This window comes from Muscardinus avellanarius (assembly GCF_963383645.1).
Source record: "Muscardinus avellanarius genome assembly, chromosome: 10".
NCBI classification, from domain to species: Eukaryota; Metazoa; Chordata; class Mammalia; order Rodentia; family Gliridae; genus Muscardinus; species Muscardinus avellanarius.
This window is the reverse complement of record NC_137796.1, coordinates 12148811-12175637: the sequence shown is the minus strand read 5'-3', so window position 1 is coordinate 12175637 and position 26827 is coordinate 12148811. Positions and strand designations below refer to the sequence as shown.

Below are 26827 nucleotides of genomic sequence, written 5' to 3'. Positions count from 1 at the left end.
CAGGGCTGTGAAGAACCTTACATGTCGAGCTCTATTTTCTCCTGCCAGATGACCAAAGTAAATGAGCATTTCCTTTAAAAACTGGAGCACACTGATTTGGGACCTATCCGAAACCGCTAGCTTCGATCAGAAGTCGGGTAAAGATGATTCACCGAGATGTTCAGTTTTCTGGTTTTTTTTCCCCCAAACAATGACTAGAATTTTATTAGTCAAGGGAAAACAGCTGATGGAGAAATAAAAACAAATAAATCTTAAGAATTCTTAAGTATATCACATATTTACACTTTTAGGATATTTTACCTTTTTTGCTTTTGGTGCAGGGGATTGAACCCAGGAGCATTCTACCTCTGAGCTACACCCCCACCTCTTTTAGTTTTTGTTTTGAAACAGGGACTCACTAGGTTGCTGGAGGCCTCGCTAAGTTGCTGAGGCTGGCCTTGAACCTGAGGTCCCCTATCTTAGTCTCCCAAATACCGGGATCGCAGGCACGCACCACCACGTCCGACTAACATCCTATTTCAGAAGGCCACGGTCCGTCAGCTTGTTAGAGTCAGTGTCTGAAGTCACAGACCCTCCACGTAGATGGCTCTCCTTGGTCCTTCGGCTCGGGGACCAGCAGCTGCCGGCGGGGTGCGCCGGTGTCAGGAGAGCCTGCTCCGGGGTTTGCCCTGGGGACAGCGCTTTTCTCCGTGTAAATTTCCACGCACACCCAGCTCTGCGCCAGCCTGCGCTCCCCAGGGCCGCGGTGCAGGAAGGCGCCGGAGCAGATGCCGCGCAGTCTGAGGGCACAGCTTCCGTCTCTCGTGGACAAGCCGGGTTCTGGGGGCCACCCCTGGCAGAGACGTCTTAGCGGCACTCGTGGGGTCCTCCAGGATTTCGGACACCACCTCCACCCGGAGCTCAGAAAGTGCTTTCCAGCAGGCAGTGGCACCCACACCCGGTGGGGCACACCTCCTGGGTCCGAAACCACTCCATCATGTGGCTGGTGTGGCCCCCGTGCCCGCAGGTCAGGCAGAAATTGGACGAGCCGCGCACGGCCACGTGGCAGATGGCGCACTGGAACGTGAAGCCTTTGCAGATGGCGCACTGCGTGCCCCGGACCTCGCTCCGGCAGTGGCTGCAGTACACCCCGAACTCTGGAGACGGCAAAAGGAGAGGCGGGGTGAGTTTGGTCCTGAGAAAGGAAGCCGGGGCTGGCTGGGTAAGAAAGCTGTCCTCTCAGCCAGGTACAGTAGTGTAAGCCTGTAATCCCACTACTTGGGAGGCTGAGACGAGAGGAGTGCAGGTTCGAGGCCAGCCTCAGCAGCTAAGAGAGACCTTCAGCAACTTAGTGAGACCTTGTTTCAAAAAAAAAAACAGGGTCGGGGGTATAGCTCACAGGTAGAATGCTCCTGGGTTTAATCTACAGTACCACAAAAATAAAAAAGGAAAGAAAAGAAACACCAACAGTATTCCCCTTCAAATTCTATAGCCCGTGGCTTCCCCTCTCTGGAACCCAGGCCAGACTACCGCAGGGGAGCCGCGGCCGCGCGTCGCCGGAGGGGCTGCTCCCGGCCCTCGCAGCTGCTGCTGTCTGACGCCTCTTCCTGCCCCGCGGCTGCCCGCGTCCGTCACACAGTTTGTTTGAGGAATGGCACGAGTCAGGAAACCTGAGAAAACCACGACCCAGAAAGCCTGGGGAGCGACGGACGGACGGACGGACTCTCCAACTCTGCAGCCCCCGTCCCCGCAGCCGGCCACTGCCCCGGCCGGGGTGGGTCCCCGCGGCCCGGCCGGCCTCCTGGGGCAGACCTGAGGCCCCGCTCCCTGTGCCAGGCAGCCCCGCAGCCCCGCGGCTGCCGGGCCCTGCAAGCCCCACCCAGGCCGCGGCCTCAATCCTGCCGCCCGGCCTGAGTCCGGTGATGGCGGCGGCCCTGGACTTACTCGGCGGGGCTCAGGCCACGGCTTCCTCCACCTTCCCTGTCGGCGCCCCCCCCTGGTCCTGGGGTCTCCACCCACACGCACACCGCCTTGGGTCTCCGCCTTCTCCTCCCAGGCCCGGGACCTCTGCCCCTTTCTGGCTGAACTTTCCCCTTTGACCAACCTATAGAGACCTTTTGGCAAGTGCCCTGGCCTCCTTCGCCCTCCTCCCCCACAGCACCGCCAGGCCCTGGAGGCCCAGGAGGCCCAGGAGGCCCTGGAGGCCCAGGAGGCCCTGGAGGCCGCCTCCCTCCCCGAAGCCCCTGCTGGCGGGCTGCCTCTCCACGCAAGGCCTGCAGGCTGGCTCGCCTGCCCTTCCCTCAACAGTCGGACCATGTTGCGATAGGATTACTTACTAAACACTGCATAAATCTTCACGAGGAAAAAGGTTTACGTATGGTCAGGGAAATTAACCCAGAGGTACTCTACCACTGAGCTACACTCTCAGCCCTATTTTGGTTTTGATTTTGGGACAGGGTCTGAGTTGTCGAGGCTGGCCTCAAACTGGCGACCCTGTCTCGGCTCCCTGAGTTCCGGGATTCTGTGCCGGCCTCCGACCTTCGCGCCTCCGGTCTCAGCTTCCTGAGAGCCGAGATAAAAGGAGTTGTGCCTAAACTCTGAAATTATACATCCCAAGAGCGGACGCGCCAGCAGGGCTCGGCTGACTGACGGACTGATATGTCGGTTCCACATCTCTGTGATTTATATGTTTTCCTAAAAACTAATATGAAAAGACAAACCTCTCCAGGCTATCATTACTCTCCTATCCTTTCCTCATTTAGATGCTATGAAAAAATACACTGCCTAAATAGCTTTTTCTGTGTGGGGGGCACTGGGGACTGAACCCAGAGCGCTCTACCTCTGAGCTGCACCTTCAGCCCTATGTCACCTTTTATTTGGAATCAGGGTCTCACTAAGTTGCCGAGGGCCTAAGTTGCTGAGACTGTCCTCAAACTTGCGATCCTCCTGTCTCAGCCTCCCAAGCACTGGGATCGCAGGCCGGCACCACCACGCCCGGCTCCAAGCAGCACTTTATGTCTCGGCATCTCTTCAAAAACGTACGCTGAAGTCAGTCATATTAGGATAATTCTTGTTATTTGCTGTTGAAATTTATGTATTATTCTGGTTTTTGACACTGAAACTACATGCACACACTAGTTACGGAGTCAAATTGGTCCCCGCATCTTATTATAAACTCAGCACTCCCGCCGGGCCTCCTCCTGGAGGAATCTTTAACTGACGCTTCTGTGTTTACGTCCTCATCTCTAAACACACATTTATAAAGCTACTGCTCTTTCTTTCTTTCTTTCTTTCTTTCTTTCTTTCTTTCTTTCTTTCTTTCTTTCTTTCCACTGAGGATTGAAACCAGAGGCATTCAACCTCTAAGCTACAAATCCACTTCTTTTTATTTTTTATTTTGAAACAGGGTCTTGCTGAGCTGGGCATGGTGACACATGCCTCTAATTCCAGTACTTGGGAGGCTGAGACAAGAGGATTGTAGGTTTGAGGCCAGCCTCAGCAACTTAGCAAGACTCTCAGCAACCTAGTGAGACCCTGTTTCAAAACACAAAAGGGCTGGAGGTGCAGCTCAGAGGTAGAATGCCCCCAGTTTCCATCCCTAGTACCATAAACAAAACACAGGGCTTTTCTAAGGTGCTGAGACTGGCCTCAAATCTGCAATCCTCTTGTTGCAGCCTCCCAAGTACTGAGATTACAAGTGTGTACCACCACACTTGGCAAACTACTTCCTTCTTCCCTCCCTCCCTCCTCCCTCCCTCCCTCCCCCTTCCTCTGCAGTGCTGGGGATCAAACCTGGGCCTTGCACATGCTAGGCAAAAGCTATTTCTTAAATTCCACATTTAAGTGGCTTCCCACGGTGGGATCTCTTGCACTTGCACACACACACACACACGCACACACACACGCGCACACACACACTCACGCACACACACGCACACTCACGCACACACACGCACACACACGCACACACCCCTGCACCAACTCCCGCTGCCCACGTGGGTCCTCTTCTGCCCAGGCACTATTTACCTGGGTAAACACCCTTCACGCCATGTATTATGACACTTTTCTTTTTGTGAACATTTTGTTTTCCCCAGAGCTGGTGCGTGTCTGTTTTTCATTTGCTTCGTTTGCTATGAGCTCATCGATAATTCATCTCCAAGCTCTCCCTCAAATATAAAAGGCGCTGAGCACTGAAGTGCGCGGATGGCGGTCTCGGCGCCCTCTCCGTGGAGGGGCGCGCTCCGGGCCGCTCCGGTCCTCTCTAGTCTGCCGTGGGGACGCGTCCACCAGCACGCCCGCCCCGTCTTTCCTGGCCTGGATCCAGTCTTCCTTCTGAGCAGGCCGAAGGCTTATTTTCACACACACTGGATAATCTGGGTTCCAAATTCTGGGTTATAAATTTTTTTTGGTACGGGGGTCGAATGCACAGGCATTCTACCTCTGAGCTAGACCCCCAGCCCTTTTTATTCTTTTTGTTTTGAAATAGGGTCTCCCTAGGTTGCTGAGAGTTTTGCTACATTACTGAGGCTGGCCTCGAACCAGCAATCCTCCTGTCTCAGCCACCCAAGGACTGGGATGACAGGCATGGCCGCCATGCCCTGCGGAGATGGTTCTTGGGTATTTTGGAGGCCCCACTGCCCCGTCCTCTGCACGTGGCCTGGCTCCTCTCTGCCCTCTGGGCCCCTCTCTTCTGGCCCGCTGTGTTCTGGCCCCGCGGCCTCCCGACGCCTACTAGGACGGTAAGTGGCGCTCTGCGGCTGCGCCCTCCGCGAGGCTCGCCTGCCCCTCGCTGCTCTTCCTGGGCCTCCTAGTCACGCCGTGGCCTCAGCTCCTCGGGGAAACCTCTGCAACACACCCGCGCAGCACCTAGGAAGTTCTCCCTCCCGCCCTCCCTGCCCCGATGGCGTTTCTGCTCGCTCATTAATATCTGCTGCAATCTGTAATTACTTAATTTTTCTCTCCCACTCAGCGGTGGGTTCCATGAGGGGAAGAAATGTTCAGGCACTGAGCGCTGTGCCTAAGAGCACTTGATCCATATTAGTTCAATAAATAAGTAAACATCACCACTTCCAATCAATTCTGAGTACTGTATATCTAACGCTACTTCTGATACAATAAAAAATCAGTCTTGTTATCAAATCTAAGGGTCAGCCGGGCACGGTGGTGCATGCCTGTGATCTCAGTACACGGAAGGCTGAGAGAGGAAGACTGCAGGCTTGAGGCTAGCCTCAGGCAATCTAGCGAGGCCCTCAGCAACTAAGTGAGACCCTGTTTCTGTCATTTTTTTCTTTTTCTTTTTCTTTTCTTTTTTTTTTTTGCTATTGAGGGCATTTTACCTCTGAGCTACCACCCTGAGCCCTATTTTTTTTTTAAATTTTAAGCTGTGGAGGGCCTCACTAAATTGCTGAGGCTGGCCGTGAACCTGAGATCCTCCTGTCTCAGCCTCCCAAGTACTGGGAATACAAGTGCATGCCGCCATGCCTGGCTTGAAGCCTGGTTTCAAAACAAAGAGTAAAAAAGGCTGGGGGTATAGGTCAGAGGTAGGATGTCCCTGGGTTCAATCTCCAGTACCAAAAAAAGAAAAAAAAGTAAGCGTTTACAGAAGCTTGGAACAGACTCAAAATGCTTCAGAAATTTCTTATGAATGAGAAGCAAAAAATTCATCCCAAGGCTGAGGCTGTGGACTGCTTAAATGACAGGCCCTTCGGCGAGCGACAGGAAAGGAGAGAAGGCGGTACTCACCGATCCCTTTGTGCGGGTCAGGGGGGCAGGACACGAACTTGAGCACCTCCGCCCGCTTCTCCCTCAGCCCCCAGCGGTAGAGGATTTCTCCGTAGCATTTCTTAAAGTCATCGAATTGCTGGGTGTTGGCAGGGTCCAGAAGCCTGGGTAAAATTCAAAGATTTCCCGTCAGTTCCAGGAAACGCACATCCCTACTAAACGGCACCTTCCAGATCTTTCTTCCAGCAGCTCTCTCCCTCTCCCTCCCTCGCGCTGTGTGCTGTCCTGGGGGCTAAGCCCAGGGGCGTTCTACTTCTGAACTCCAGCCCTATTTTATTTTATTTTATTTATTTTATTTTATTTTATTTTTGGTGGTACTGGGGTTCCTGGAAGCCCTTCTACTTCCGGGCTACACTCCCAGACCTATTTTTTATACTTTTTTATTTGGAAACAGGGTCTCCTAAGCCAGCGCGCGCGGCTGGCTTCGAACCTGCGCGATCCTCCTGTCTCTGCCTCCCAAGCGCGGGGATGACAAGCGTGCGCCACCGCGCCCGGCCCTCTTTTATTTTTTTTCTGCGTTGATGCAGGGTCTCGCTAAACTGCCCAGGCTGGCCTTGAACCTACGATCCTGCCATCTCAGCCTCCCAAGTCCTGGGATTCCGGGCTGAGCCACCTGCCAGGATTCATGCGTCTCCCCTGCGGCCAGGGCCGCGCTCTGGGAGAACGGGGCTCCGGGAGGCCGTCACCTCTTGTTCCTATCATGCAGGTCGCGCTCCCGCTCGCGAGGGTCGCTGTAGGTCAGACTCCCGTAGCGCAGTTCCTCGGGCGAAGGCTCTCCCCAGGGTGAAGAGGTGGGCTCGGCCTCTCTCCCCGCTGGAGGGGCAGGGGAAGACGGTGAGAAGGTCGCACCTGAGAACCCCCGCAGCGTCCAGCTGACGCCCTGGAAGATTCTGAGAAACAGAACCACACAGAACTCCTTCCTAGCTTTATCTCTGTCTGTCTGTCTGTCTGTCTCTCTCTCTCTTTGTTACTGGGGATCAAAACCCAGGGCATTCTACCTATGAGCTATACCCGCAGCCCTTTAAATTTTTGTTTTGTTTTGAAACAAGGCCTTGCTAGGTTGCTGAGAATCTCACTATGGTGCTGAGGGGCCTCCGACCTGCGATCCTCCTGCCTCGGCCTCCCAAGTACTGGGATTATAAGTATGCGCCAACATGCCTGGCTATATTTACTTTTACTTTTTTCTTTTTCTTGTGTGTTGGGGTGTGCTGGAGACTGAACCCAGGGGTATTCTAACTCTGAGTTACATCCTCAGCCCTATTTTATTTTTAGTTTAAAACAGGGTCTCACTAGGTTGCTGAGGCTGGCTTTGAACCTGTGATCCTCCTGTCTCAGCTTCCCAAGTCCTGGAATTACAGGTGTGTACCACCACGCCCGGTTTACTTTACTATTTTAAGACTCAGGGTCTTGCTATGTTGCCCAGGCTGGCCTACAATTCCTGGGCTCAGTACCCTCCTGCCTCAGCCTCCCGAGAAGCTGGGATTACCATGCCCGACTCAAGTACTATTTTTGTAAATAATAAAATAATTTTGAAAAGAAAATTTAAAAACTCTAGGAAATACAAAGACCCTTGTTCATGAAACAGACTCTTACGGCCGGGTAAAGACGGGTCCAGCGTTACTTGTCTACACTGAAGGCGCTCGGGGAAGGGGTGGACGATGGGAAGTGTCAGAGGGTCTCGTGAAGGAGAAACGATAAAGCTTGGCTCGGAGGAAAGGTGAGGCGATAGAGCTGAGGGCCGGTTTCTCAAGGTTACGAGCCAGAAAGCCACCCAGCAAGGCTTGAGGCCTTCCAAACGCCAGCCAGGGCTGGCCTCGACAGCCTTCCTCCCGCACTAAATTGAGAGAGATGTAAGCAACAGAGAAAAGCAGGGCGCGTCTGCACCGCGCACACCGACCTATGTTCCAGCCGCCGGTGCTGAGTCCTGGGTCTGACATGCTGGAGCAGGAGCCGGAGGAGGTGAAGCTGGGCTGCGGGGCAGAGGAACACACCGGCATCAGGACGCTGCTCCGCGCGAAGGCTACGTGGGGGAAAACCAGACGCGAACCGAGAGGCAAACTCACGTATCGACTGTGGGACACCACGAGGTTAGAAGCCCGGTTAGGAAAAGGCCCGAAGGGGCTCGGCAGCCCCTGCGGCCGAGACTGGGCTTCGAAGACGCTGCAGAGCATGGCCAGGGTCTGGACGTCGCGGAGCTGGCAATAGTGAGCCAAGCTGGAAAAGAGACGCGAGGAGGGAAGGGCGTCAAGAGCGGCTCGGAGGAAGGCCGCGCGTGGCCACCAGACACCGCCCAGGGAGGAGGCCGCGCCGTCCTGCCTCCAACCTGTGAGCTGGGCCTGCCGCACACCCAGGCTCGCCTGCCTTGGGTGTGGCTACATCTGTGCCGGAATAAAAGCCATCAAAGCATCACAAATGCCTTCGACGCCCAACCTGAACGCTGAGGCCGGCACCCAGGCCGGGCCGCACACCAGGGCGCTTCTCCCCGGGAGCCAGGCCGACGAACCTAGCGTCTGAGCCGGGCAGTCCACGCTCAGCCAGCCTCCCCAGCTCCGAGGAGGACTCTCACTGCTTTAGGGGAGCTCCTAGACTCGTCATTCCCATAACCTGAAGCTACAAGACGGTACTCAGAGAACGCGGCGCTGCCGCAACGTGGCGAGCAGGCCAGTGGCTCCGGACCTGGGGTTCTAGGTATGAACTCTTAAGTATGAACAAGGAAAATTTCTTTTTCTTTGTGGTGCTGGAGATGGAATCCAGGGCACTCTACCTCTGAGCTACAGCTACAGCCCTGTTTTTTTTTTTTTTTTTTTTTTTTTTTTTTTTTTTTTGTGTGTGTGTGTGTGTGTGTGTGTGTGGTACTGGGGTTCCTGGAAGCCCTTCTACCTTCAGACTACACTCCCAGACCTATTTTTTATATTTTATTTGGAAACAGGGTCTCTCTCTTTTTTTTTTTTTTTGGTGGTCCTGGGGTTCCTGGAAGCCCTTCTACCTCCGGGCTACACTCCCAGACCTCTTTTTACATTTTATATTTGGAAACAGGGTCTCCTAAGCCAGCGCGCGCGGCTGGCTTCGAACCTGCGCGATCCTCCTGTCTCTGCCTCCCAAGCGCGGGGATTACAAGCGTGCGCCACCACGCCCGGCTACAGCCCTGTTTTATTTTGAAACAGGGTCTTGCTAAGTTACCACACACTGGCCTCAAACCTTGATCCTCCTGTCTCAGCCTCCCAAGTACTGGGGTTACAGGTGTGCACCACCATGTCCAGCGACAGGAGGGGTAACCTCTGAGGTACTCCTGAGCCCTCTGTTTTTCAGGACCATCACCCTAGAGCATGAGGTAGGGATCCGAGACTTTCCTGACGCCTCCTACCACTCAGTGCCCAACATCTTGAGGGTTTTCGCACTCACTGTTAACTGAAGCCTTATCTGACAGGCGCAGAGCAAACGTCACGAGCTGCGCCTTGGTGTGTGAGGCAGCAGCGTGCGCAGGCGCCCCCTCGGGGGAGCATCCCCGCCTGAAGGAAGGGGCTTCCCTCACCCCGGCCCTGAGCCTCCGTGTTACAGAGATTCGAGTGGTTTTATTTGGTGTCAAACTATTTTATATATCATAATTCCAGCTGGCTATGTTTCAGTGTAATAAACTGGACATCAATTCAATGTTTGCACGACTTGCCCGACAGGGTGAGCGCGTCCTGGTACTGGGCGAACACGAACCTAACACGCGGTCCTCTGTCTCCTCCCTGGGCCTTGGCCCAGGGCATCCAGGGGGAAACCTCACCCTCTCCCCAGCTCAACGCCTGTGTGCAGACTGCTGCGACGGGCCAGCTACGGTCTGGCTCTGAAACACATGTCTAGGGGCCTCTCGTCCTTGTTTAAGTGATACGGAATAGATTTGTCTGCTCTGTTCAGTCTGCAAGAGGCAATTTCAGCTCTAAAAGGAAAGACCCTGCTTCCCCACTTCCCTGGCCTCGGCGCCTTTCTCAGGTAACGCCTTACAGACCCGACGTGGACACCACGCACGCACGGGCCTCACTTCAGCTCTCAGCACCTACAGGGACTCCAGCAGCTGCCGCCCAAATGGATGTCGAGCCCAGGGTGTCTCCAAATCCGGGTCAGACTTCGGACCAAGGCACAGGTCTGTAGCTACAGTGGCCAGCGACCAAACCTGGATGGATCAAAGATCAAAGTCAGACGCAAACTCAAACCGGTGAGGACAGGAACAGAAGCCAGGAAGGAACCTGTCTGTCTACCCTCCATCCACGCCCAAAAGCCACCGCACCAAGCGCAGGACACTCCTGGGAACATGATGAAACAGAACTGCAGGCCCCACTTGGAGCTATGAGTCACAATTTGCATTTCAAAAGATTCTCAGGGGATTTGTGCGTACTACAGAATTTGAGAAACACTAGTCTTAGCTGGACACGGTGGTGCACACTCGTAATCCCAGTACTTGGGAGGCTGAGACGGGAGGATTGCATGTTTGAGGACAGCCTCAGCAAGTAGTGAGATTCTTACCAACTTCAGTGAGACCCTGTTTCCAAATAAAAATAAAAGAAACACTAGCCTTAAGACATTCATTAAAGGGCCGGGGATGCAGCTCGGTGGTACAATGCTTGCCTAGTGTGCGCAAGGCCCTGGTTTTAATCCCAGCCTTGAACAACAACCACAGCAACCACGGTCATTAAGTAAACTTCGAGAAACGACAGCACAAGAATGTCAAGGGCTGTCGATGTAACCACTGACTCGTGACTTTCTGAGCTTCCCTGGTGACCTGGGCTAGCAGGGAGCAAAGAAAAGCACTCGGCATCATGTTTAAAACCTGCCCCTCGCCCGAATAAAGGAAAAGTCAGAGCCCGGAGTGTGGGGCACACCTGTAAGCCCAGTCCTAGGGAGGCTGATACGGGAAGATCACAGGTTCAAGGCCATCCTTGGTAACTTACTGAGGTTCTTAGCAACTTAACGAGACCCTGTTTCAGAGTAAAAAATAAAAAAGAATGTGCCTGTGACTCAGAGGTAGGATGTCCCCGGGTTCAATACCAGGACCAAAAAAACCACTTTGTTATCTTCATTATAAAGGTCTTGGTGTACTCTCTAAAGCTAAGGAAGAACAGGCCCAGACTAAACAGAGCGGCTTTCTTTTTGCTGACATCATATCTGAGGAATACCTCCAAACGTGGAATCTCACAGGACCTGGAGTCATCAGAAACTTGTCCTTTCGGTGTCTATTAACTCCAAGGGGCAAGATAAATATATCATGCCATAAACAAAGTTCCTGACCTCCCTCTCTTCCTTTCCTATGTCTTTCCTATCTGTTCTCCTTCCTTCCTTGTATGCTTCTAGAGACTGAACGCAGGGGCGCAATACCACTGAGCTACACCCCGAGTCTCCCCCTTTGTGAGACAGGCTCTCACTAACTGCCCAGGCTGGCCTCAAACTTATGACCCTCCTGCCTCGGCCTCCCAAATACTTTGACTGCAGGTACCCTTGATACCTTTGAATATTGAATAATACTTCTGGAAAATCTTTTCTAATAGCAACGCACAATTATATGCCCATTAACTGGAAAGTACTAGACTCTGAGAGCTTGAAGGAAGAAGACACTAAATTTGAATCAACGAACGGATACTTTTAGAAGAAAGAATAAACAAATAAAAACGCTGAGCAACAGAAACATCGGACATGCAAAATCAAGAAATCATGTGGCACAAAAATACGTAGCAACAACATACAGGTATTGTTGAAGGGATGAAACTTGGAGTTTACGTCATCTCTGTAAGCGCCAAATGGTTGCTAAAAGAAATTAAAGGCAGGACGTGGTGGCCCACACCGGTAATCTCAGTCCCTGGGAGGCCAAGAGAGGAAGACTGCAGATTCAAGACCCGATCCTGCACTTAGTAAGACTTTCAGCCACTTAGCGAGACTGTTTCAAAAATAAAAATGAAGAGCTGAGTGTGGTGGCACATGCTTGGAAACCCAGTTCTTGGAGGGTGAGGTAGGAGAACTGCAGGTTCACGGCAGCCTCAGCAGCAGAGGAAGCCCTCTGCAACGCAGTGAGACCCTGCTTCAAAATAAAGAGTTATAAAAGAGTCTTGAGGGTATAGCTTGGAGGCAGACTACCCCTGGGTTCAATGCCGAATACCACAAAAAATAAAGTAAAATAATATGGGGCTGGGAGTGTAGCTCAGTGGTAGAATGCCCCTGGGTTCAGTCCTCAGTACCATAAAAATTAATTAATTACCACCCTCTTGTGCCTGGGAGGAATGACCCTCAGGGCGCTCGTTTCACACCGAGGCCGAGCCTGGCTGAGCGGGCGTGCCACGGCGCCCATGCGGCTGTTATCTCAGTTGCCTTCTTGGTGTTCACAAAGTCTAGGCAGCTGGGGCCTTCCAGAAAGAGCCTGATCCATCACGGAATTTCTCTTAAAACAGCTTCGGGCAGAGACTTGACAGTGTTTACCAGAAGATCAATGAAAATCTTCAGGATTTTTTAAATCAGATAAAAATCAAGGACAGGCCTTAGAGTTGATTCACTTGGAGGGTTAGAAGGGAAAATACTGAGCTGACAGAACCACTAGTAATTTCTATTGCTCAAGTAAAGGACAAGGTGCAACAGACACAGAAAGCAGGCTGCTGAGGGCTGGTGGAGACAGCTGAGCGCAGACAGCTAAGGAGCTGGGATTCCTTTGGGAGTAACGAAGATGTTCTCAAAGTGCTTGTGGTGGTGACTGCCCCACTCTGAACACTCTAAAAGCCACTGAATGGTACATTTTATTTATTTTTATTTGATTGGTACCTCTGAGTTACACCCCCAGCCCTATTTTTTATTTTTGAAATAGGGTCTGTGCTGGGGAAGTGGTGACGCACGCTTGTAATCCCCACGCTTGGGAGGCGGAGACAGGAGGATCGCGCAGGTTCGAAGCCAGCCTCAGCTACTTAGGCTCTCAGCAACTGAGTGAGACCCTGTTTCCAAATAAAAAAATATAAAATGGGTCTGGGAGTATAGCCCGGAAGTAGAAAGCGTCTGGGTTCCACCCTCAGTACCACCAAAAAAAAAAAAATAATAATAATAATAAATAAATAAATAAAAACAATATAGGGGCCAGGAACAGTGGCACATGCCTGTAAACTTGGGAAGATGAGATAGGAAGATCACAGGTCCAAGACCAGCCTCAGCAACTTAGGAAGACTCTGTTTCAAAATCAAACAAAAAAAAAAAGAGCCGGGGAGAGACAGGAGTGGTGACACATACCTGTGATCCCAGTACTTGGGAGGCTGAGACAAGGGGATCGCTGGTTTGAGGATAGCCTCAGCAAGTAGTAAGACTCTCATCAACTTAGAGAGACCCTGTTTTAAAAAAATAAATACGCTTGTAATCCCCGCGCTTGGGAGGCAGAGACAGGAGGATCATGCAGGTTCGAAGCCAGCCGTGCACGCTGGCTTAGGAGACCCTGTTTCCAAATAAAAATGTAAAAATAGGTCTGGGAGTGTAGCCTGGAGGTAGAAGGGCTTCCAGGAACCCCAGTACCACCAAAAAAATAAATAAATAAAAATAAATAAATAAATAAATAAATAAAGAGGGCTGGAAGTATATAGCTCAGAGGTACAATGCTCCTGGGTTCAATCCCTCATATTGAAAAAGGGGGGGGGGCTGGGGATGTAGCTTGGAGGTAGAACGGTTCAATCACCAGTATCATAAAAAACAAGTGTGTGTGTGTGTGTGTGTGTGTGTGTGTGTGTGTTTTACTGAGAATTGAACCCAGGGGTATTCTACCTCTGAGCTACATCCCCTAGCCCTATTTTATTTTTTGTTTTGAAATAGGGTCTCTCTAGGTTGCTGAGGTTATCCTTGAACCTACAATCCTCCTGTCTCAGCCTCCCAAATACTGGGATTACAAGTGTGTGCCACCATGCCTGGTGCACCCACCCACACACACACACACACACAAAGACACAGACACAGACACACACACACAAAGACACAGACACAGACACACACACACACACACATTTTATTTTTGGTACTGGGGATTGAACTGAGAGGCATTCTACCTCTAGGCTACTCCTCCAGCCCTATGTTTATTGATGAGAATCTCACTATTGCTGAAGCTCTCCTGGAGCCTGCGATCCTCCTGTTTACAAGCATGCCGCACCATGCCCAACTGCTTACGTGTATATTTTAAATAAATACGCATATGTCAGCAACTCGCTTTAATACACTGATGCGTTCCTGCAAAGATGAAGAATGTTTTCATTTTTGTAAGACGAAATCATATTTTACAATCAAACACCTCTAACTAAAGGACACTCTGGTACTTCTGTAAGATACAGTTCTGTGTTGCTTGCCGTGCTGGGGACGGGCCAGGGCCTCGCGTACGCTGGGTACGTGCTCTACCACCGAGCTCCATCCCCAGCTCTTCATCTTGAAAGAGGGTCTCGCTATGTTGCCCCTCCCAGTTGAACTCGCGCCCCCCTACCTTGGCCTCTGGGGACTTAGAAAGCCACCCGAGCCCTACAGAGTGGGAAAAAAAAACAGGAAAAGAAATCGCAAATAGGAGGAATAATACCTTATGGTTGCTTAAAGCACCACTATCAAGCGAAAACCACTCGCTCTTAACAGACAGCTCCATGGGGCAGGAAGCACAATACCTGGACGAGATCCCTTCTCCCCACCAGCATGGCCGAGGTGGCGTTCTTCTGACACGTCTCCTGAATATCATTCACATTCAGGCTGGAAATTAAAAAAGAATAAAAAGGTGTCTTTCTACTCAGGCTTCCTAAGTTAGTGCCTCCTGGTTTCACAGACTAGGAACTGCCTTTCTGGTGTTCGCTCTTTTTTTTTTAATTTTGTGTTGGTCCTCAAGCTCCTTTCTAGCTGACACGGGGGACGGGTTGACTAGGGCTGATGTTCTTTGCCGAGGGAGGGTGAGATCGCTCACTATTCTGAAGTAGAGGATGCCATCCTCAAATCTAATTTGCCAACCTGCTTTTCCATGGAGTTCCCAAGGCTTGAGGAGTTTACGTATGTGCGGCTCTGGCTGTGACTTCTACAGAGTACTGTGCTGTGCTGACACCACAAACAGTGTGTCATGTGTTCAAGTTCAGGACAGGTAAGGAACCCAAAGACCGGCCTCGACTTGCTGGCCACCTACCTCCCGCTTCCCTGCAACCAAAGCCGCTCCTTCCATGTGCTTAGCTTAGTGAGTGCAGAAGGTAGGATTCTAAGATGGTCCTCAGGATGCCTGCCCCCTGACATACACACCTTGCATAATCCTCTCCCCAAAAGGTAAGTGAGACCAGTGTATTCTGATGGGATATTGTACTGATGATGATTTAGTTAAGCAGCTGACTTTGACTTTCTTTTCTTTGACTCTGACAGGCCTGACATAATCAGGTGGGGGAAGGCCTGTGAGCTATGCCTGCTGGTCTCAAGGCAGATGGAATTCCCATGAGCATTCCAGAGTTACCAGCATGGCTGAATTCTGATACTACGGTGTCTGCGGTCGGCTAGGGCCTTGAGCATCAAGAGACAACCACCTGGCCAGTGCCATAGTTTTAGCCAGGTGAGATCCGGAACAAGGGCCCAGCAAAGCTAAGCCCGGACTGGCCACCTAAAGAAACTGCAAGGTAATAAATGTGTGCTATCGGAAGCTGCTAATTCTGTGATCATTTGTTATGTGGTAACAGAAACTTAATACACGGTGCTTCCCCTAAAACCGTTTTTGAAGAAAAGCTTCCAACACTTATAAAAAGTGACTAAGCGATCAGCGCAGCGTACTTAAAATCTTGAACGTACATGTACAGTTCTCCCAGGGACTTGTGAACAGGAAGGAGGCACGACACATCCTGGACGATGACTTTCCCAGCAGCCTTGATGGGCCGATTGCCAGAGTCCGACCCCTCGCGCTTGCTTTTCCACCTCCTTGATTTCTGGGGGAGACGACAAGATATAACTAATGGGGGCACTGAATCGTGGCGACCTACAGTTGCAGAGCACGTCATATTTGGGTCATTGGTAATTTGCAGAGACTTTAAATTACATCATGCCCACAATTACATGAATCAGCATCTGTAGGAAATAAAAGGATGACAAGGGCACTGATTTCTTGATCCAAAATCCTAACAGGAAAATAGGCACCTACTGCAGGGCCATCTACATTCTGCAGGTGCTCAGAAAGAGGATCCAGGAAGCCAGAATTAATAGATTTTTAAACAGCAGGTAAATAAGTTAGTGAAGACCCCAAAATGTGGGAGAAATTTTAAGGCTGAGTTCAGTATTAGCCTCAAAGTCCTTGCCTGAAATGAATCAGCTTTTTTTTTTTTTCCTCAAGCAATTTCAATGGGGTTTGTTGAAATTTTAATTCTGACACAGCAGTGTGAGCTCTGCAAACCTTAATCTATGGAGGAAGATAGAGAAACCTGGCAGCTGGAGAATTACCCTCTTTTTCTAGCAGACCTGAATTATTCCTAAAAGAGATCATTCTAGAAGGTCAGAAATGCTGGAGTTGGGGGATTTGGATAATGGATGGGAGGGCTCATGAGCAAATGTCCCAGTTCCCCAAAGCCATTCCTCCACGTGGCTATCTACGAGAAGGGTCCGTATGTGTGAAATGGGAAATAGCCTGGAAGACAACTCTACTGGAGGTTAGCTCCATCTGCTGTCTCCAAACTGCCAGCCAGCTCTATCTTATTTCCAGAAGTTCAAAAAAGAGGTCACCAAAGTGATTCGACTAAGGAAAGGAGTGATAAGGGAGCAAGTGAAGAGGGCCTGCGGCTTGGCATCAGAAGACCAAGGTTAACTGGTCTCCACCACCTGTGCTCAACTGGATGCTGCTAAGTCCATTATTTTTGTGGTTTTCATCTGCAGGTCCCTCCTTTGCCTGCTATAACTTATGGTTAATGATGAGCTCTGCGATCTCATTTCATGAGTTACTAAGAGTATAATGAAACTATATGGGTGAAAAACAAGAAGTGCAACCTAAAAAACACAATTACTATGAATGTGTATCAACTCAGGAATCTAGGTTGCAGGAAATTCCCGCCTCACAGGCCAAGTCACTAAATATTTAGATTATTGGCAAACTCATTTTTCACAAGCGATTTTTAAATTTATTTTTATTTTCATTTTTTGTGGTACTGGGAATTGAACCCAAGGGCATTCTACCTCTAAGCTACGCCCCCTAGTCCTTTTTATTCTTTGTAAGGAAACGGGGTCTTGTTAGGTTGCTGAGAATCTCAATGTATTGCCGAGGCTGTCTTCAAACCTGCAATCCTCCTGTCTCAGCTTCCCAAGCACTGGGATTATAGGTGTGCACCACCACGCCCGGCTGCAGTGATTCTGACATAATCACTTCTTTATGACTTAGCCTTGCTCCAAATCCAGGCATTTCTGACCACTGATGTTCCATGTAATCCCAAAGGTGCCCAGTGCATGTAACTTGATTTGCATGTATTTTGGAACCTACTAAATCCAAGACACCTGGACTCTGTTCTAGTCAGGCTAATGAAGAAATTTAGCTGAAGCATCCGTGAATTAGCAGTCATCATTTAGAAGTATATATGTTCCATTACCAATTTGGAGCCTCAACCTATCTCAAGATCTTGAGCAGCAGTCCGGTTACTATTTACTACTTATCCAACACAAGGTGTCGTTCTTTGGTACAGGGGGCGCTCCATCCACTGCTGTGGGGTAGGCCTTCAGTTCTCTATGTGCCCTGGTTCTTTTCTGAAAATTTACCTGCGTACTCGCAGAGATACTATCCTAATAGCCACAAACATCCTGACGTGGGTACAAGTAAGGAAAGGGCGTGGTGCAGAGCAGACAGCCTGTCTGAAGGGGCTGGAGCGGCAGCGGTGACTGACAGTAGACAGATGTGGCGGCGTGCACACTCAACGCTACACAGGACTTGGTGGAGGGGAGCAACCGAGTGCACGTGGAGCCTGAGGCACAGTGAGCGGCACGAGGTGCTTTGCCTGCTGGAAACAAGCCACAGGCCCCGCGTGGCTGACCATCTCCAGCAAGACTTAGGGCACTCGATTTCTGAAAAATCTATGCTAAAAAGATTCCACCCGGAACGGACTATGATCCATCTAAGTTGGTCCTGCAGGTTGGGTGGAAGGCTTCTAAGACAGGAGGAAGTCACTCGAGCTCCTGAAAACAGGAGCAGCTGAACAACAGGGCGACACATGGGCGCTTATTCAGCTGCACAGCTCAAGGAAATGGAGGCTCTGAGAAGAATCTGGTCTACTAGCTTTTGGAACTCAGGGAAAAGGCCCACAACTTCCTGACTTTTAAGGCAAACCTAAAAAAAGAAAACAAATCATACTATTAAATCTACCAAGGCTCATGTGCCCAAAGTGGCTCACTGGCAAGTGGACGGTGAGACGAATGGAAGTGTACCAATGTTTGGCGCTGGATGTAAAGTCCTGTCTGTTGTTTGCACGACTGTGTTAATTCCTGCTAATAGCCTGCCCACTCCGGGCTGGCAGGAGCTCACCGCAGCCCCGCGGCATGGTGGGCACCACCTCCATTTATAGGTGGGGATGTGAGGCTTATTCCAGAGCACAGACATAGAGTCGAGATTTGAACAGGCCTGTAAGGCTGCTAAGCCCAATAACTTGCTTTTCGGTATTACATATGCTTTTAGATTTACAACGAAAAAAGTAAGATCGCTTAGTCTATTTCTGCATGTAGGAAGAGTAACCTCTGATGCTAGTGATGCCGACCCCGTCACCTTTCTCCGAGGGAGATCCTGGCACTTCCTCGGCCACTTTTCTGCCAGACATCGTGACTGCGTCCTGCTAAGCCAGGGGAGTCTGCTGAGGACCAGCTTCTGTAGCCACGCAGCCTTCCAGATTCAGACCATGATGCTGTAGCTCAGGCTGGCTGGAGGCTCTGCAACTCACACTTCTGTGTTTACTCTCCTTCTAAGCATTTGTCAGGATTAAGCACTTCCACATAGAATAAAACTCAGAGTCCAACGAGATGTCTTGGGACTCTCCTCCCGCTTGCGAATGGATCTCTTCTTATCACAGAGATCATAAAACAAACCAATGCAAGCCATCAATAAATGCCTGATGAAAATAAAAAGATGGCAGTCTTGACAATCACTTTTGTACAATTATCTTTCCTGAATTACGGAAATCACAGTCTGTGTTTCCTGAGGCCTCACTCCTGGGACGCCAGCTTTGGAGCCGTTCCTGTTGGATCTGCACTGGACATAGAGGCGCTTTATGAACCTGCACTCAGTTGCCTCCGGACCCACACAGAAGCTCTCCAACACGGGACCTTTCCAATTCTAACCGCCACCAAGAATCCAACTGCGGAAGCAATTGTGGAACAGTGCTAGTAGTTTTCTGTGTGTTTGTCCTGCGGCAGTGGGGACTGAACCCAGGGATATTGTACCCAGCTTGATTGGTAGTTTTAAATATGAGTTATCTGCCCTTCAGCCCATAGGCATCACCCAGTAATCCTGTCTTACGACCAGTCATTCTGGAGATTTAAATGAGATTGCCTTCAGTAACAATATGCTAAAATTCAAATCGGATCTTAGCTGGGGCCTTGGGTCATGGCTGCTCACAAGAAGAAAAGACAAATTTTCAGGGTGTTTCCTCCCGGGCTTTGGCAGCAAAAAAGCATCCCTGCTGCATCTACACTTCCCTTAAGAGTCTCTCCCTTCATATCCTGCAGGCTATTTTAGGAGTCTCTCTCATCGGGACGAGTATCAGGTAACACCACACAGATTTCTCTGGGGAGTCTTTGGTTTCAGAGAACAGGGTCACGCTAGGCTGGGGTGTGGTTGCTCTTTCTGGGCTAGGGAGGGGCACCATGATCTAAAAGCACCGACCCTCCTGCACTGCTCCAGTCCCAATCTGATGGGCTTTGGTGTGGATCCTTTTCTGTGCCGTAAAACCGGTATCTCTGGGAGGCAAAGGACTGCATTTCTCTTAGGTCTTGTCAATCCTCCATCAACAGAGAGTAACCCTTCCCCACAGACTTCATGAGAAGGGGCTGAAGGAAGAGAGACGAAGCGAGACAGACAAATTATCACGTGATGAGCTCCGGGACGCCCCTCTGGACATCCCAGCACCGTGTTGGCGGAGTATGGCAGAGAGAACAGGGACGGGGGTGGGAGGGAAGGAGGGAAGGAGGCACTGGTGCAAACAGCACTGAATGACAACCAACAGCCAGCTCGCCACTGTGCCACCAGTGTTCACTGCTACAATTGGAGGCAACATCGATGCCAGAAAATGGGTTAAATGTAAAAACGGCCCAAGAATAAGCCACCAACTGCTTCGCAGCAACCCCATCAACAGTAAATAACCAGCAGAGCAGGCAGTGAGCCGAAACGCGTTCCTATGCAAGCAGCAGCAGAAAAGGGCACTTGTGGAAAATCGGTGGAAATTCAGCAGTTGGGTGGGCTGGGACCGGCTCCCCGCGGGAGGTGGCCGCGGCGGCGTGCGCAGCGGTGGTGCGTGCTGATCCGGCTCGTGATTTCGACTGGGTTTTGAGTGAAGAGGCTACAGGACTGTCCCTCTGAGCATTTAGGAAATCTGCGCAGAGCCTCAAGGCTGCCTTGAGGTCACACTGGCACTACTGAAACATGAAGGGAACGGGAGAGGAAGACAGAAGAGGGGGACGGCTGACAGCAGTGAGCAGAAAGGAAAGAGACGCAGAGGGGGTTATCCACGACAGAGGTCTTATCCTTAATGCGAAATACTGAGGGGAAGGGGAAAATTTGTTCTAGAAAATTCCCAACGGACAAAACTCGTGTATGCATCATGCCAATGAAACAGGTGGGCACCTCCCTCTCTGAACTAGACCAAGACTATTAAAACAGAGGCTAGATGGTGGAAGCCTCTTATATCTTCCTCTGCTCCCCCCATGCCAAAGGTAGGCTTTCGAAAGCGCCATGGGATTATATAAATGCTCTAAGGGAAATCTTGGGAGCTAAAGACTTTCGATCGGGGTTCCTTCCAAGAACCCGATATTAAGTTTTCGTCTGTCAAGGAGTCCATTCATGGTCCTTAGCCACATTTACCCACTTGAAACACCATGATCGAGCAAGGGGGCAGTCCTTGGGGCCTGACCCCCCAAAGCGTGGAATTTATTGTTGCTGGTCCTGACAACCAGCCAGCCTGTCATTTCAGGTTCCTCAAAGCCAGGCAGGTGGCATTTTATTCTTGGGCCTTTGAGTAGAGACAGGATTAGTTAAGGAGAGCATTTGCACAGCGCACAGTACCGGGAAGTCGTTAATTGCTTGTATGGACCAACGTCGCCGGGCAGAGCGAGGAGACATCTGTGCGTGAAAACGTTACACCCAGGAGGAGGGAAGAAAAACACCGAGAAAATTAAAAGGGAAAAAATAGAGTAAAATGAAAGCTTCCCACACATGTGATGGATTAAACGGTATACACACTACAAACCCAGGATCCGAATGACTAAAACACTGGGACCCCAGCACCTCAGCATCTGGGTTCCCTCGCCCAACCCGCCCCATTCTGACTCAGGCTTCAATTTCTTTGGTCTTTGGTCATATTTCAGGACACAAGAAGGCGGATGTGAACACATCTCTGACAAAGAAGCTATGGTCAATGTTTGAAGTACTGAACAAGGACTCAGATCATAGTGGGAGCAGAGAAACCGAGGAAAATGACTTTCCCCTGAACAGGTGAGAGGAGCCAGCACAGAGCGCACCCTCATTCCTAGCAGGGAAGAAGCTATTTGGTAGGTTCAATGCACAATTTTGGCAGTGTGTGTGGCTGAGGGGGCAAGGAAGGAAGTGTGTGTGTGTGTGTGTGTGTGTGTGTGTGTGTGTGTCGTGGGGGGTTTGTGTGTGTGGGATGTGCGTGCTGGGATTGAGAGCAGGGGCATACCTCTGAGCTACATGCCCAGCCCGTTTTGTTTTCTGCTTGGAAGCAGGGTCTCACTAAGGTTGCTGAGTCTTGCTCTACGTTGCTGAGACTGCCCTCGAACTGCGATCCTGTCTCACATTATAGGCAGGTACCACCAGGGACCACCCAATTCATAGCTGAACTGTCTTGACACTGGAACTGCAGGAGTATGTTCAGAGCTAGGGAGAAGTGGAAGTCCCGGAGAACTGAGGAGAGGAGCGGACTGAGCCAAGGAGGGCGCTCCGGAGGCGTTTTCACCTGAGCATGGGCTGGGAGGGCACCATGCTGAGTGGCGATCAGAAGTGATTCTCTTAAAATGTCTGTCGGGCACTGCCTATGGTTCATCCTAAGTTCTGGGCTTTCTGATTTATTGTAGAAGTAAACAATCCTTCATCAGCTATTAACAGCTGGTTACTTGCCAGATTTATTCATGCTAGCGTCTCTGCTTTCTGACTTCCTATGAGATGTGATAGGTTTTTAGGTCTGTCACATTCTGAAGTTTTTAGGAACAAACCCTGGAATTCCATCTGGAGAACACTGGGTGAACAGAACCATGTCATTGAAGTAAAGCAGGTTGAAAACACAAGAGGAAGAAATAATAGCTTCCAAATGGCTCTGTAAAGATCTCTGTGATCTCAAAAGCGCCTGGTGACTCCTACACTGCGAGGCTTTACTGCAAGCTTTTGTTTGAGACGGGGTCTCGTCTTGCTGCCCGGGTGGGCCTGGACACCCTCTGGTCTGGGTCTCCGGAGGAGCGGGGATTCCAGGCGCGTGCCACCACCCCGCCGAGGCTCGCATAGTCTCCGCCTCCATTCTCCCTCATAAAGCTCTCAGGAACAGAGATCTCCGTGTGAATACAAGCATACAGGAGAAACATGGGGGCATGAAAAAAATGCGGTAAAAAATGTAGCCAGCTGGAAATCTTTCCAGAACAAAAGTAATAAAGTGGTGTCATTGGACAGGTGAATCCGAGCTCCTGAGGACTAGAAAATACTCCTCAAGGAGGAGTGACCTCCGTGAGGAGGACGAGGCTTGTCTACACAAGAGGCCACGGTAGCCTCCATCGCTGCCATGCGCTCCCCCGTCCTGTCTGAACAGGAGAGAGAAACTCATTTCAAATTCATCACGAAAATAACTGACTTATTCATCTTTGCTTTCTTAGATTAATGGGCTGAACCAGATGGCATTTTAGATGAAAAAAATGGTCTAATATCAGCAATTTCAAACAATTTACCCTAATAATTATGTGTCATCCATTAAAACGTATCCCCCTACCCGGGGCTTCTGAGGGTCTAACAATGTTCTATTTCTTGACCCATGCGACTTATTTTCTTTGTGTGTGTGTGTGGGGGGGTGTACTGGGGGTGAAACCCAGGGTCTTTTTTTTTTTTTTTTAATCTCTGGTATTTTTTTTTATACTCCCAGTATTTTTTTTTTATATTCCCAGACCTATTTTATTTGGAAACAGGGTCTCACTAAGTTACTCAGTAGCTGAGGCTGGCTTCGGACCTGTGCGACCCTCCTGTCTCAGCCTCCCAAGCGTGGGGATTACAAGCGTGCGCCACCACGCCCGGCTACGACCCAAGTGACTGTTAATTCACTGAACTATACACTTAGGATGTGTGGGCTTTTCTGTACGTATTTTACGTACAAGTATCTTAGAACCTACGAGTGGGCTTTGCACTACTACAAACCCAAAAGTACTAGTCAATCTCTCCTGCCCGACCTGAACCCAAGCAGGGGGAGCACGTGAATGAGCTGAAGGGGGATGAGAAGCGCCCGGTTAAAGATCGCCTCGGCCGGCCTAATGCTAAAGAAGGCTCTCGCGTTCCTCCAACCAGGGGTTTATTTGGCTTTTGTGGCAATGAAATGCCTTAGTTCCATGTAGTTCATCAAATCATTTATCCGGTTACCTGTTAGCTTGCAGAAAAAGAAAAAAAGAGTTACATTTTTTAATTTAAAGAACTCGGGGAGGATACAGTTTGGAAAGTATACCAGGGACGTCTGTGGCAGCCGGGAAGGCAGGACTCCCTGAGGACGAGAAGGGGACCGCAGAGAGTGGGCCGGGAGGGGGACGCTCCCTATGTGACTGAAGGGCTTTGCTCAGGACTGGTCCAGTCTCGGGCACCAGCTGCTCCCATTCAATTCAGTCACCTGCACCCTAAGAGCATGCAACGTCAGAACTGGTCAGCGTACCCACGGGAGCCGACACCTCAACTGCACTGAAGACACCCGTTTCAGTACTAGGGAATGAACTCGGGAGCATTCTACTTCTGAGCTACGATCCCAGCCCTCTTTCTTTTTGACTTTGAAACAGGGTCTCGCTAAGTTGCCGAAGCTGGCCTGGAACCTGCAACCCATCTAAGCCTCCCAAGTACTGGGATTATAGGTGTGCACCACACGCCTATAATGTGAAGACATTCTAGTACCTGATAGAAACTGTCGTTGTTGTTTTGATTTAAAACAATTAAACTTAAAAAATTTAGTTATGAACAGGACAGCCTTTCTAAAGACCGAGCACGTGCAGGAGCCCAGTGGGCGCTCAGGGCAGCAGCTACGGCCCGCTCACGCCAGGCTCTCGGCGGGAAAGCACCGTCCCTACGTTCGCTACGCTGCCGCTGGCCCGTGGTAACTACTTTCAGGACAACAGGCTCCTTAAGAGCCCCAGAATGCAAGGGCAAATTCAGGTGATTTTGTATAAACTGATCCATTCAAGTGGGTACTTAAATATATTCTTAGCAAAAGTATAAACCTTTTAGAGAATGACTTTCAAGTCCTCACAGCTGTGGAGTCCGTCAAGATCCCAAGTCTTCAGAAGCACCCCTTAACGTGTGGACAAACTTCAAAATACCGAGGGCGCTGAAGCTGTGCTACTCCAACGGCACCATGGGACCAGCTCGGCGAGCAGAGGTTACAAGCACAGGGTTCAACGGGGTGCGAAGGGCATGGAACACCCCGCCCCAACTCCCAGCGCCAAAACCAAACGAAAGGAACAGACCGCGGTCCTCCTTGAAGACACTAATGACGAGAGTGAGCCTATCGAGGGACCAGGGACCGCTAGGTCAGCCGCTGTGCGGCCCCAGGGAACCCAGCAGGGATCCAGGAGAAGGGGCTGGAAGGCAGGGCTGGCGCTTACCCGCTCCTTGTAGTAGAAGGAGCTGACGGAGACCTGCTCCTTCTCGCTGCGCGTGGGGCTCCCGCTGTACAGACGAAGGTTCCCGGGGGCCTCTGTGCGGATCTTCATTGGCGCAATCAAGCCCGTGTGATAGGCAGACAAGGCGGAGAGAGATCTGCGATTGTAAACAAAAATGACCCATACGTGCCTCTAAGTAGGGATATTCTTAGAACTTGATGAAACCAAGAGGAAAAGACACGGGAAGAAAGAGGAAACTCCGAAAAAAGAACCAAGTAAAAGCTGGAGAACGGAAAGACGCTGCGTCAGCAGAAGCACGCAGAATGTCTCCATGATGGTAAACACAAAAAGTTCAAAGGAATCTACGAACTACTAGAACTCAAAGGTGAACTTAGATTCAAGGTTAACCTAGAAAAGTGTGCCCTAAGCCAGAGGTGGTGGTGCACACCTGTAATCCTGGTACTTGGGAGGCTGAGACAGGAGGATCGCAGGTTTGAGGACAGCCTCGTCAAACTACTGAGGCCCTCTGCAACTTAGTGAGACTTTGATTCAAAATAAAAAAATATAACAGGGATGTGGTACAGCTCAAAGGCAGAGTCCTCCTGGGTTCAATCCTCAGTACCACCAAAAATACATAAAGGTACTGTATTCCTACACATTAGAAACAAGTATTTGAAAAACAAGCTTCTAAAAAATGTCCTTTACAATACAGCAAATACTCAGGGACAAACTTAATATAAAAACATGAACTGAAAATATAAAATACTGCTGAGAGAAGTTAAAGAGACACACAACAGAGGAGAAATACCCGTGCCCGTGGATGAGGGGGCCCGCACCGCGTGACCCCTGTGTTCCCTACGCTCATCTGTGGGGTCAATGCAATCCAATCGAAATAGAAGCAGGCGTGTTTGTAGAAACTAAGCTGATTTTATAATTTTAAAAGAATATAAAAAGGCCGTTAACAGTGGACATAAAATTATAAACAAAAACGATAAAATTAGAGAACTTCCACTGTCAAGTGAAAACGTACAAAGCTATATTATGAGTGTAGTGTTGGTGGAAGGAGAGAGAAATAGAGCAGAGGGGAAAAAAGAGAATCCAGGAGCAGACCAGATGTATCACCATCTGGTTTTCACCAAAATTATCAATACAATTTCAATAAAGACGGGAAATCTTTTTAAAATGCTGCCAGAACGACTGTGTATCTCTACTGGAGAAAACAAACTGACCCTTACCTCGTGCCATACCCCAAAATCAGAGATGGATCACAACCTTAAATAAGGAATTGAAAATCAAAAAAAGGTTTCCAAAGAAAATGCAGGGGGGATATTTTTGTGACCTCGAAGCAGGCGATTTTTCTGAGCACAACACAAAAATCACTACCCATAAAATTAAAAAGTGATAAACTGGACAGTGCCAAAATAGGAAACTGCTATTCTTTGAAAAATCATTAAGGAGGAAGAAAGACAAGCCACAGACTAGGAGAAAATTAATACGCACGTCCAGCAAAGGATTTGCAACTGAAATAGGTAACTGCCACAGATAAACCAGAAACGCCATCCAGAGAAGTGCGCGATACTTCAACAGGCACATCTCAAAGGAAGCCCGATGGCCAAGGAACGCACAACCGTCACCATGGAAACGCAAACCCCAAACAGGAGACAACCCTTCACACCCACCACAACCACTGAGGTCGGGAAGATGAATGGGCGCTCGGACCACGCTGACGAGGGGAAGCACGACCACCAGCCACAAATGTTTTTAGTAATTTCTAATAAAATTAAATACACACCTCTCCTAGGGGTCAGCAATTCTCCTCACCGGGTACGGAACAGAAGAGAAATTAATAATATCCATAAAAAGATATCCATAAAAGGACATGGATATCTAGGTTTACTCATAATAGCTCCAACTGGAAATAAGCCAAATGTCCATCAGTAGAGAAATAAAGAGCCCCTGCTATTCATGCGATGCAATTCTTGACACAGGAGTCACGTGGGTCCCTTCAATAACATTAGGTGAGCAGAGTAATCCAGACACAAAGCCATTC

General features: G+C 50.0%; 1 protein-coding gene across 5 annotated transcripts in view; it reads right to left on the bottom strand.

Annotated features, from left to right (window-relative positions):
- Positions 1-900: 900 nt before the first annotated feature.
- The window catches only part of WDR59 (WD repeat domain 59), a gene marked incomplete at both ends in the record, with an annotated part of 81437 nt that continues 55510 nt past the window's right edge, over positions 901-26827 (bottom strand). The window contains 10 exons of one of the 5 annotated variants that reach the window (XM_080702049.1): positions 901-1136; positions 5722-5864; positions 6447-6573; positions 7652-7730; positions 7824-7974; positions 9807-9919; positions 14400-14481; positions 15547-15680; positions 20993-21049; positions 24781-24934. In XM_080702049.1, coding sequence (XP_080558175.1) covers positions 901-1136; positions 5722-5864; positions 6447-6573; positions 7652-7730; positions 7824-7974; positions 9807-9919; positions 14400-14481; positions 15547-15680; positions 20993-21049; positions 24781-24934 — 1276 coding nt within the window. The remainder of the gene's footprint in view (positions 1137-5721; positions 5865-6446; positions 6574-7651; positions 7731-7823; positions 7975-9806; positions 9920-14399; positions 14482-15546; positions 15681-20992; positions 21050-24780; positions 24935-26827) is intronic. The other 4 variants (XM_080702051.1, XM_080702050.1, XM_080702053.1 and 1 more) reach the window with 4 other exon arrangements.